A 12,532-nucleotide genomic window follows, 5' to 3' on the forward strand; every position below is an offset into this window, starting at 1 on the left:
TACTTCAGAGCTTTTTAATGTGACCCAACCCAGCACATTTAAATATCCCATGTGTGTTGGGTATATGCAGTCATTACTATGCGACACACCCTACGTGTGGAACGACGCTAGGAATCTCAGCATCAAATAACCATACAGTATATTCATTTGAAAGATGTTTCACTTATTCATGGCCAAATAAGTGGTTAACATTGCTGTTCAGATTGTTGATTGTTGAAGGAGTTCTGTTGAAGGAACTTTCAGGGCAGGGCAGTGATGTCAGAATCAAAACTTTGCTGTAGCTCATGCAATCTGGCATCTTGGATTCATAATGGTATCCTTGGTTCCTTGGTTCATGATTTTAAGTATAAAGTTATTTGAATATAAAAATATTTTTAAAAACTATTTCACTTGTTTTTCCCCATTATCCAAAAAATAATAGAATGATGCCATATTCACAATGAGTACTATTCTACTCTTCTGAACTTCATGTCTCCTAGAATTTATGTCAACCAGTGATGCAAAGAAAAGATTGAATCATTTGGTAAAACTTTAATGAAATATATCTTTCAGTTTTTTTTTTTTGTTGTTTTTTTGCAGTAATATGATTTCACTGATTTCAGTTGTTTGTCTTAAAATCTTGGATGGATGTTCTGTGACAGGGCATTAGGTTGAATGATCAAAGAAAATTGTACTGCCTCAATACAATGGAATAGTTCAAGAATCTTTCAGAATCCTTACCCCACTGAAGTTTGCTGTATACACATCTTTACCCAGTTTAAAAAACTAATACTAATGAAAATATGTACTGCATAGCAAATGTTTGAAGTTTCTAACAGTTTGCTTAAATAGAGATAATTGTGCATATTAGAGAAGTACACCAGCTCTCAAATAATGCTTTTTTTCTGGAACTTCATAGCCCAAACAGGAATACCACAACTGGGGGTTTGACTAAGTTGAGAGCCAACTCAAAAAGCTGGGAAGAAGAACTAAGGATACCAGAGCACACCATTTGCATTGGATTTATTGGCGTACGATCTGGTCGGGGTCCTGAGTTAGCCGGGCGCGCTAGTGAAAAGTCTTGGGTTGGGCGTCTGGAGTCAACACTGTGAGATTGCCCCTGGCTTCCTGGTCCTTCTCTATGGCTTCAAAAAGAGACTGGAAGTTTCCTGCCCCGAAGCCCTGGAAGGGGGGGGGGGGAAGAAAAAGACAATTAACTATGAATTATTAGGGGGTTTCGCTCAAGCCATTTCACTTACCGCTGAAAATGTGGAATGTCTCGTGTTTTACCTGTGCTTGCCCCGACAGGAATTCTTTTCACGAAACCTCGCCGGTATGAGGAAAAGAAATTGCCCGTAGCAACTTGTGTCTTCAACCAAAGTCCTCAACGAACTATGGTGATATTTTACAACTTTTGTTTTCTGGCGATTTCGTATTAGAGGGCAGAATGATGTACTGAGAAGGATGACAGAAATGTCTTCAAACAAGCAGATTGTATAGCGTGCTTGTGCAGAGGTTGGAAGGTCCAGTCGTGGTTGATAAATGAGGCATTTTGTTTTCCCTCACAAATTTGGGATCACCTCTGTCCCAACCTCATCTTGCAGAAGGAGCACTGAAGCCCATGCACCCCTTCCATAGACTCATTCAAAAGGCCTGTAATGGGACTGTGGGGGAGCTAGCACCAAAGAGAGAGGCCCACCTCTCACAGATTATGTTTTTGACACCATAGGCAGTAGGCCTATGGCCATAGGCATAGACACCATGTGGATAGGTGGCTAAGCCTATGCTGTCATAAGTGTGTTTAGATCATATGTTCAGTGGATATTCCACTAGCAGCCTAATGAATGAGATCAGATTGTTTATTTTCTGAATTTCCAGTCTGGTAGTTGACGTGCTTCTCTCTTAAGTCAAGCATGATTGATTGATGGCATATCCTTTGACTAGCATAACTTTTAGTTTTTTTTAGATTAATTTGTTATTAGAAACTGACCATGACAAATGTGTAGGGAACCATGACTGTTGACCCTCAGAGCCATCATGGAGTTGCGGTTGACCGGAGTACGTACAAAGTGGTTGTGTCGTTGAATAACTTCCAGAAAGAGAGTAGGCCGGTCTTGTACAGGTTTGCTGAAGATCTGGAGAAGGTAGCCCTTGTCATCGAAATCCACCAAGATTTTCAGTTCCTGGATGTGGATGGAAGCAGTTTAGACCCTGAAGGTGCACTGTTCTCATTGCGATCATTCCCATTAACTTTGGGGGCGTATGCCAAAATACAGGAAGCAGACTGAAGTCGGCAGAAAATATCTTTACTATAAACTACTCGAACTGAAACTGATGAGAAAAAATGTTTGTTGATTCTAAATTCTAATTAAAGCAAAGTGCCATTTATCAGGAGGTGGGTTAGCTAGCTATTAAGTAAGCCACACCAAAAAATACATTATATGCCAGCCTGAAATGGGGGGTATGTTTTTCAACTAAACAAACAGTCGTGTCATGATAATGGCATAATTGAAAATCAAATGGAAGTAGCCAAATTAAGTAATTTAAAACATTGTAAGCTTTTTGGAATGGCTAACAGTTTATCATGTTTATTTGACAGGAAATTTTTCCTTTAACTAAAAAAGCTGACAGGTGAAAGCATTTATTTGTAAGAAATATTTCCTTTGGCAAGAACAATCTAAATGGATCCCATCAGTGTGAATAAATCAAAGTGACACTTGAAATTTGGCTCACCTGCAGTTTGTTGAGGTCCTCCTTAACTTTGATCTTTGCCGTCTTAAGTTTCTCACGTAGGGAGTTGTAGTAACTGTCAGGAGCCGACAGGAAGTCCATCCCACGGGCTTTGAGGTTGATAATCTGAAAGGGAAGAAGACTGAGTCAGACATTTTCAGGGAGTTATATCGCTATGAAAAGCATTAAGCTATTGAGATGGTTGCCTGCACTCCCTGCTGAAAATTCCAGCTTAAACCAGCCTATGCCGGTCAATCTGGTTTAAGCTGTTTTTTTCGACACTTTCAGCTGGTCGACCAGCTTTTCACCAGCTGACCAGCCTATATAGTCAGCCAGTCCACCAGTTTGACCACCAGTTTATTCTACCAGCTTAACCAGCTTTGACTAGCTTTGTCCTGCTAGAGACCAGCTTTGGCCAGCTGCTGACCAGCTATGACCAGTTATAAGTGTCAAAAACAGCTTAAATCATCTTAAACCGTTTTAGAATGTGAGCTGGTCTTAGCTGGAATTTTCAGAAAGGCTGTTGAAGATGGATCTGCTGGTCAGAGACCAAGAAAGCCATAACTTATATATAAAAGAGCAAAAATCTTGTTTCCCAGAAAGAAAAATAAACTAGTTGTCACTTGGTGTGTCCAACTAAAACACTGGTTCTTGGCTGTTGGGTCATTGAAGCACCCTGGAACCATTCAGACTTCTTTGGTTGGATGTAAGATGAAACGCTCTAAGGAACAGAGCTTAACCAGACTGACTTGGGAATGCTTTGTATGTCCAAAAATAACTTCCCCTGGGTTCTATGGTTTTTCAGGGAATGACCTCAGCTCCCTGACGGCTGACTCACTGCTTGGATGATGTTTGAGGTGTTGAGGGCGATGTGCTGCACTCCAGCTCCACCATTGTAATCCACGTACTCCTGCAGACAGGACATGAAGTGCCATCAGCACACACACACACACACACACACACACACAAATTGTTCTCCACTCCAGGTAAACAACTCTGTTCTCAGTAACTGGATTGGTATGCAAAGTATATCCTACTGCATTCGGGTGTTTCAAATCAAGGCCAGATTCTTACTGACAGGGCGTTGGGCACACGAGAGCTGATTCCACAGCAGTGCGTTTGAATGATTCTGGGCTGAATGAAAGGTTTCTGATTGGGCCAGAGCCGCACCTGGATCTGGGACTTCCTCTTCCCCTGGGCCGGCTCGTTAATGGGCATCTTGATGGTCTCCTCGTAGTTGGTGACCACGATGGACCTCAGGGAGCTGTACTGCGTGTGAAGCTGGGTGTCGTCTATCGACCAGAAGCGGTGAAACAGCAGGCACTTCTGGTACCTGGAGGAATGCAGAGACCAATGAGTCCCGCCTCCACCTTCACAGGTGAGCCCTCCCTTTCTGTCTGTCACCTGCCCCATTGAGTGGTGTGTGTGCCCTGCGAACGACTGGCACTCTGTCCAGGTTGTATTCCTGCCGCTCGCCCAGTGCGCGCTGGGATAGGCTCCAGCACCCTCCGCGACCCTGCCCAAGATAAGCAGGCATAGATAACGGATGGATGGACGGATGGACAGGGCCTATTGGCTGTAGCGCTAGAGGCTACCAGCTTGCTGGAACCAGTTGTCCATATTCAGCACAGAATAAGCTGGGACACACAGGTCTTGCTTTATGGTTACAGTATGTGGGCACATGATGTGTGTCACCCCTGGGACACAGCTTGGAGGATGCTCCAGATATCCCAGATTAGTGCTCTTCCTGAATGAATCTGTGTGCTGGGAGTGGCAGAGTGTATGAAGCCAGGATTGTTTGATGGGAAAATTAAATCACATATTTGATTGCACGTACAAATAGTTTTTATACTGACTTGCTTGGTCCATCAGTTTCTCGGGACTTCATTTTCAAATATTCGAAAATACTGACTATTACTTATAATTTCAAGATACAAATAGATACACGTTAAATTTTAATCTTACCAGTGCCCATTAAAAATGCTGGCCTTTCTGAAAAATCTATGGGTAAAATACCAAAGCTGTTTTACACAAAGGGAGGTTTAGGACAAAAGATGATTTTTCAATTTTGACCTTTTTGTCACCTGCCAATGAAAAATGTGTGTTTTGCTTCCTTTGCCTGGAAGACTTGGAAGACTTGGAATTCCTTTGCCTGGAAGACTCAGTGATCCTTGTATGTGAGACACGATTGGCCTGAATGACCCTTACCAGTCTGATACCGGCTCCATTTTGTTGTCTGGCTGGTTTCCCACGATGTGATCAATGAAATTCAGATTGCCCGGCGGCCTGGGGAGAAAACATCATGTGAACAAGTGTGTGTGTGTGTGAGAGAGAGAGCTGTGTGTGTGTGTGTGTGTGTGAGAGAGAGAGAGAGAGCTGTGTGTGTGTGTGTGTGTGAGAGAGAGAGAGAGAGCTGTGTGTGTGTGTGTGTGTGTGTGTGTGTGAGAGAGAGAGAGAGAGCTGTGTGTGTGTGTGTGTGTGTGAGAGAGAGAGAGAGAGAGAGCTGTGTGTGTGTGTGTGTGTGTGTGTGTGAGAGAGAGAGTGTGTGTGTGTGTGTGTGTCTGTGTATGAGAGAGAGCTGTGTGTGTGTATGTATGTGTTTGTGTGTGTGAGAGAGAGAGTGTGTGTGTGTGTGTGTCTGTGTATGAGAGAGAGCTGTGTGTGTGTATGTGTGCGTGTGCCTCTGAGAGAGAAAGAGAGATAGAGAGAACCTGTGTGTGTGTGTGGGTGGGTGTGCAGGTGTGTGTCTGTGTTTGAGAGGGAGAGAGCGAATGTGTGCATATGTGTGTTTGGGTGTGACCATGTGCGTGTGTGTGTATGAGAGGGAGAGAGCCGGTGTGTGGGTGTGTGTGTATATTTCACATTTCAGTTCAAAACTACCTCCATTCTCCATGCGTTTTTCAAAGATTCTCTGCCACACGTATGCATCATTTTACCATTAATAGTTTCACAATGAAATGGCCGTGTACCGGAAACTGAGCTCCAGGTTTGGAAGAAGGAAGAGGAAGTGCACATGTACTCACAGCTTAGGTAGCGAAGGATCCTTGAAGAGGGGTTCTTTGTATCCAGGCAGAAAGAGTCCTTTGTAGGGTCCCAGGTACTCAATTAACGTGTGTGTCGTGTCACCGTACTGCAAAGTGAGAATATCTTTTTTGTTAGAATAGAAGTTTGTACTGATTTCAGCAATGTTCGTTTCCAGAAGCACAGGGTTTTTTAAATGCGGCTGTTATGATGCTGATGTCCATAGTGGAGTCTCTGACTGAGAAAGATTCATTTAGGTTTCCCATGTCTCTGCTAATGTGTGGTGGCTCTGTGTGTGCAAGAGTGAACAGCATGCAGGCCAGAAATGCATCCTTCAGCTGGAGTTGTGTTGGTGCAGTAGGAGTTAATGTCCCACGATCCTGGGAACACAGTATATATAATTTGATTTAACTTATTTTTCCAACATGCCTGTGAAATTGTCCTTTATCTATTTTTTGTTGTGGAGGGTAAGCTAACAATGCTTGGTGGATGGAAAAAAAACACTGATCTGGCATGATATCTTGGGGAGTGTGTGTATGTGCGCACGTGCGTGTGTGCGTTCCTGCATGCGTGTGAGTGTGTGTGCGTGTGTGTGTTTGTGTGTGTGTGTGTGTGTGTGTGTGTTTGTGTGTGCATGCGTTTCCAGACTCACAGTTTGCACGATGGCATATTTCACTTTCCCGAATGCATCTTGCTCCACCCAGGGCTCTTTGACGATCACAGCGGCTCGTTCTTTAGCTTTCTGCCAACAGTGTCAGGCAAACACGCTCAGTAACATGCAGCGCATGTATAAGCACTCGCATACAAAATTTACAGCATGACAACTACATAAAGTCTGTTAGGAAATGTGCGCCCTCTGGTGGTACAGGGAAAGAAATACAATGCACTGGAGGCTTTGCAGTGCAGCGAGGGGAGAGAGGAGGTGTGGGGGGGGTGGAGCACATCAAAGGGCCACTTATCGGACCACTTTCCTGAGTTCACAGGGCACCATATTCCGCTGGCAGCCACCTGCGCTCTGCGTGTTGAATTTGGACGGGAAGCTCGCCTGAGTCAGCAGCAAGCCATGGGCAAACAGAGCGCTGCAACTCGTGTTCGTGCCACCTCTCGATTTGAAGGAGGGCTCGTATCTGGCGGCTAGTTAAAGGATAACTCGCCCCACTGATGCAGAACCGGAGCCCAAGTTTGTTAAATTGGCCGGCTGGCCTCGCATAAACGCCTACTCCGGACTGAAGAATAATCAGTACTTCTGGAGCCTGACCAGAGCTGCCGGACAAACACACGCATTCGTCCAACATAGTTCCATGGAGTGGACTCTGAACCAGTGAGGCCAGGACGGGGCTCTCTCCTAAATCCCTCCTGTTTAAATCCACCCCACGATATGTCTAAAATGTAAAACTTTATACCCAATATGTTTCGGTCTAGAAAGGTTTGAGATATTGGACATAATAATTCAAGACAGTGCTTTGCTTTTTCTGTGGCTTCACCTTGTGGTCACGGTCTGCAATCATGTATTATTATAATATACGATAATGATTTCCTAACTGAACATTCTAATGTTTATGTAACGATCATTACTGGTAATTGAAAGCAATCCAGTCCTATATTCTTTCCAAAAATCTACTTTTCAAAGGGTTAACCTGATTTGCTCAAGTAAATTGTTCAGTTTCTGCCAACTGTATAGCTGTACAAAATGAGTATTGTACCTTATCGGACCTGTGCTTTGTAGTTGTTCCAATGACCTTGATATGCACTTTTACACTTTCCTTTGACAAAAGTGTCTGCTAAATTAATGTAATGTAAATGATCAGCTCTGTATCTGGATAATATCTATGCAATGCAAGTTATCCAGAATAAGACATACAGTATACTAACTTTATTCAACAGATAATATGGCCATAGAGGTCATAGAGGTCATAGAAAGCCCAAAGTTACCTGCACTAAAAAGTCACAGTCTTCCACTTGAAATGCTATGTCCTTGACAGCATCCCCATGCTTGATCAAGTGCTCCCCGATTTCTGTGGAAGAAACATGAAAGATGGCATGAGGAAGACATGTCACTTTGATAAATCACTGCTGGTTCTGGTGGCTCGACATGTTAGACATGTCAGCCAGCCAGAGACACTACTCTGGCTGGCTGAGTTTTTGTAACAGCAAAAAAAACAATGCCGGACCTTCATTTCCGGGGTTCAGCGCTGACTGAAAAACGAACAATATCTAGAGAAAAGAAAAAGAAATATGATTAATGAGAGCATTGTCTTTGAGATCTCATTCAAAGAAACAAAACTTTTTTTTTTTTTACACAATAGAAGCCTTTAAAAACAATGGCCTCAGGACAGAAATCATAAAGTCAACATCACTCAAAGTAGGCAAAAATGAGAACATTGTGGAACATTAATGATCTGACAAGTGACTGGACACACCAAGCATACATGTGTCCTCCTTTTGAATGCATTCATTTAAGTGTGTGTGTGTGTGTGTGAGAGAGAGAGAGAGTGAGTGTGTGTGTGTGTGTGTGAGCACCAGGAATAGTCCCGCACTCATTCGCTCTCTAAGGTCCTGAGGCTTACTACAGTGTATCAGCAAGGGAACAATCACAAAATTCTACATCCCAAAGTTCTTTCATGCAGTTCACGAACATTTGCATTTTATGTGCTGGTACAGAAGACTGCTGTTGTCCCAGAGCTGCCGGGAGCCGTCTAAGGAAGACATTCCCAACCTTATCCTGCCGGATGACGTGGGACACCACCTCCCTGCTGCCCGTCTCCAGGCCCTTGTAGGCGAAGGGCTCAAAACCCATCTTATCGCAGTAGAATGCAGCTGCCTGAAACAGAAGAAGAAGAAGTGTGCTGCCCTCATTGGGTACAATTACCAAAGTAGCTTTATGTAGTGATGAAATAATGTACGGAAGATACGTTTCCAATGTTCTGAAGCCTGGACACAAGAACAGTCTCTCTATTCAAGGGGACTAATGGCTTTTTAAATGACCCTCATACTGCCAGTCTGGCAGCTGGAAGTGCAGTGTGTTTTGTGACGTCCCTCGAGGCTCTGCAAGTGCAAAGGTGGAGGGCGTATTTCACACCTGCTGCGCGGATTCTTCATTAATATGCATAACTCCCATTTGTTATACATCGTACTCAAACACCCATACAAATGTGTTGGGCTTTCTTGTAGAAAGCACTGAAAATTTATTCAACATTTGAACTGCCTTGATAGTCTGGCTCTTTTGCAACTGGGAGATTTTCACATATACTAACAGAGGGAGGTTTTGAATATTTTAAGCCCCATAAAGAAAGACAAAAAGATTTTCCGATTCTCAGGTATTTTCAGATTGTCATATTCAATGGAATGATTCCTATTAAATTGTTATGCTTTCATGTACAAACAATTATCAAAGGTATTCTGAGTTTGATTTGGTATTTGCCCATACCTCAAAATGCCATACATTGTTGATGTACCTTGCTGAAATAACCACTTAATTAGCACTGATTAAATGCATATTATGTTTACAATTAGGATATACGGCTTATGTGTTAAGCTAAAGTTTATCCAATTGAAGGACTTTAGTTTAATCTTCAGCAATAATAACAATAATAATAATAATAATTATAATTATTATTATTATTATTATTATTATGTCAATAAAATACTGGTACATTTTTTGTTGTTGTTGTCTCCCAGTCTGTTGAGAACTGTTTGTTCAATCAATACTTTCATCTGGGTGCAGGCAAGAGTTAATTCAAATTTCACGATACTAATGTCAACAACAAAAGGTGAATGACCTGCTCTGCTCACAGAATTACCTGGAATGATTATGCAGAAATGTTACTCCACTGAAGTGTTTCACCACTGAAAATGGAGATATCTTGACATTCTAATTATGCTAATCAGTGGATGAGCCCATTCTCATACATGCGTACGGCTTTGTGATATGGAATGAATGACAGAGTTCACAATCTCACCTGCTTAGCATTTCCAACCCAGAAGGTGAGATGATGGAATTTAACAAATCGCCCCCTCTCTGGCTAAAAGGAAATGTTAAGAAAATTCTTTAATCTTGCACCAATAATTAAGATGTTAACATTTACAGGTTTCTTTAGGCATAAAAAGTATTTTTCCCCTGTATACAGGGGTACTGACAATACATTAGCTATGAACTAATTTACATAAATGACAAATGGTAATTCTCCTGGTAAAGGCCAGTGATATTAAAACAAGTATTCTTTTCCCAGGAAAAGATTCAGCCAATGTTACATTAGCCAAATATTTTTTTACCCCTTATACTTCTCCAAGCTACATATTTCAGAAGTTGTAGTCAAGCCAGTACAGTAAGCATCGGGGGCGGGGGGGGGGGGGGGGGGGATTGGGGGGGGGGGTGGTTACATGATCACATGTTTTCCATTGATTAAGCTTCATATTTTATACAACATATGATTATATTATACAATCATATATGATTCTACCTTTTCTCCTTTGTCAGTGTAGGAAGTCTGGAGGGGGAGAAAATGTAGTTATTTTTAAAGTTCATGTATACTGAGGTTCACAGACACAGTATAAACATGCTGTTGCAAAACTGATAACAACAAAACATTGAAAGAACATTCTAGAAAATGGTTAAAACAGCTGAGGCCGATGTAAGCTCCATATTAACTGCAGGTAAACACACCAAATAGATGATGTGCCTGCACTGTAAGTACTGTACCATCAGCAGCACAATTTAGGGTAAATTTAGGGTTCATTAATGAGAACATCACACACAGATACTTCACTTTCACCTTCAGTGCAAACAGCTACATTACAACCAAAGAGCTTTCACATTCGCATGAAACTTAAAGCCATTGCTGCCTACATATACCTGCTTGCCCTCTTCTACATTGAAGCTGTAATTATAAGAGATGTATGCTGCAGTGGCCCCAATATCACATGAAATGCTCTATATTCATCATGAAAAGTGTATAGAGAATCTACAGTTTTATGAGTATCAACCACACTTCATATTTCTTTAATTTTAGCACAAATTTTATTCCAATTCACATTTATTAAACCAGCTTCACTGTAGCATTTCGTTTTTTATATCGGTTACTATCATAAATGTTGTATCAGTGTGGTGAGGGTAAGGATGTTTCGGCATTATTACACTTACCATTTTGCGCTTCTCAGTGGAGGATGGTGGCAAGAGACACAGCCAAAAACATCAACTGACCTCCTGGACCCGCAGATAAGTACGACCAGGAGGGCCCTGGTGATTGGTCTCTGAGATGACACGCCCTTTCCACCTCTTCGTCCAGGCATCTAGGGTCAACTGGCTATGTATTCTCTGTTCAGCAAGACATGTTTGCTCAGTGTAGTATGTTTCCATTCGGATATCGATCTTCACTTTGCTTTCCTGTTATGGCATTGTGACTGAGCCAATTGCATGCCATCTAGGCCGTTGATCAGTAGAGCTCAAGGAAGTGTATGACTAGATGTCTTTTATCACAGTTATATTGCAATTATACAATCCAAAGCAAAACTATTCATTATGTAGTGGTTTTTGGTTCTGTTAGAGCTGCTAGTTTGAAGCAGAGTCCCTGTGGGGGGGGGAAAATAGCACAGCAAGATCTATGAAAACAAGTGTAGTTCATATTTAACTCAGGACTTGGACTTAATTCATTCTTCTGGCCAAGAGCCATTGGAGAATGTGGTAAATGCACAATGCACTTGTGCAAATTTGTACAGTTGTACAGAACATTGGCCAATGATAGACATGTTCTTAGTGTGATTTATCCAACCATCCATACAGAGGAGCAAATCAGATTCTATTGGGTAGGCGAGGTGATTCTAGACTAATTTGGAATCATTGGCAAATGTAGTTAATCCATGACTTCAGGTTTGGTCTCTGGTAAAGAGCAACACTGCTTCACTTCATGGGGGGGGGGGGGGGGGGGGGGGTGTACAATCTAACTTCCAAATCTAACAACATAAAGCGGTTGCATCTACAGGTGAGTTGAGCACAAATTTACTCTTTTTTAAAAATGTGTTATTTCTCTGTGTTTTTATGTTCAGCAAGCACCTCTGCACGAGGCAGACCATAAACTGGTTTGATGAGGAATACTGCTATATGATAAACTAATGGACTCCCATAGTCACATGAGTGTTTAGTAGCAGGTACTCTTGGGGTGCACAAAAGCTAACATTTTTTCTCTATTGTAAGGTCAGTGCTGTTTGCTGTCAATTGTTTGAAATCCTGAGCAATTTACCTTCTCATGTAAAATAAAATATCCCCAAAATGTACTATTTATACTAGTATAAACACTGAAAGTGGTGGCATTATTGAATTGTTTATGGGCAGTTTATGCACAGAAAAATGCCTTATGTAAAGCATAAAAACTGTTCCTGTTTGTCATTGACCAACTGCTGAAGAAATAAGTCATCCAGTTACATGTCTTCAACTGTGCTGCTGCTTTTTCAAAGACTAATGTACTGTAGGCCAAAAAGGAATTCAATAGCCAAGCTTTCTCTGTGTGTTCCTTTGTGCTGAAGACCGCCTCTTTAAGTCACACTAGATACTGTAGACCGTTCCCCACGCCAACTTTCCAGCCCATGCCTTGGCCCAATCTAACACATCTAGCCTGCTCTAGCTTGCAGTTTGTGTCATGTTTTTCACAAAACAAGAAACCCTCCCAGGCAATAGGCAGCCGGTATTTGGTGCTTAGGACTGGTGCGAATGTGTCGCTCCCTCCTCTGGCACGTTCTTCAGCAACTGAATGACAGGCGCTTTGATACAAATCTTTCAATCGCTATCGAAAATAAATTTTGCCCATAT

At 42.1% G+C, this 12,532-nt stretch overlaps 1 protein-coding gene across 1 annotated transcript; it reads right to left on the reverse strand.

The window, feature by feature from the left end:
* Positions 1–953: 953 nt before the first annotated feature.
* Positions 954–10,986, reverse strand: hpda (4-hydroxyphenylpyruvate dioxygenase a). Its single transcript, XM_035434216.1, has 14 exons — positions 10,871–10,986; positions 10,191–10,217; positions 9,690–9,752; positions 8,447–8,551; positions 7,902–7,944; positions 7,663–7,745; positions 6,383–6,472; positions 5,733–5,839; positions 4,918–4,995; positions 3,880–4,042; positions 3,548–3,619; positions 2,713–2,835; positions 2,046–2,162; positions 954–1,161 (listed from the first exon to the last, which is right to left on the reverse strand). The coding sequence occupies exons 1-14, from the start codon at positions 10,871–10,873 to the stop codon at positions 1,048–1,050; spliced, it is 1,188 nt and encodes a 395-aa protein (XP_035290107.1). The 5' UTR covers positions 10,874–10,986; the 3' UTR covers positions 954–1,047.
* Positions 10,987–12,532: the final 1,546 nt, after the last annotated feature.

Source organism: Anguilla anguilla, chromosome 9 (genome assembly GCF_013347855.1).
Source record: "Anguilla anguilla isolate fAngAng1 chromosome 9, fAngAng1.pri, whole genome shotgun sequence".
Classification (NCBI taxonomy): Eukaryota; Metazoa; Chordata; class Actinopteri; order Anguilliformes; family Anguillidae; genus Anguilla; species Anguilla anguilla.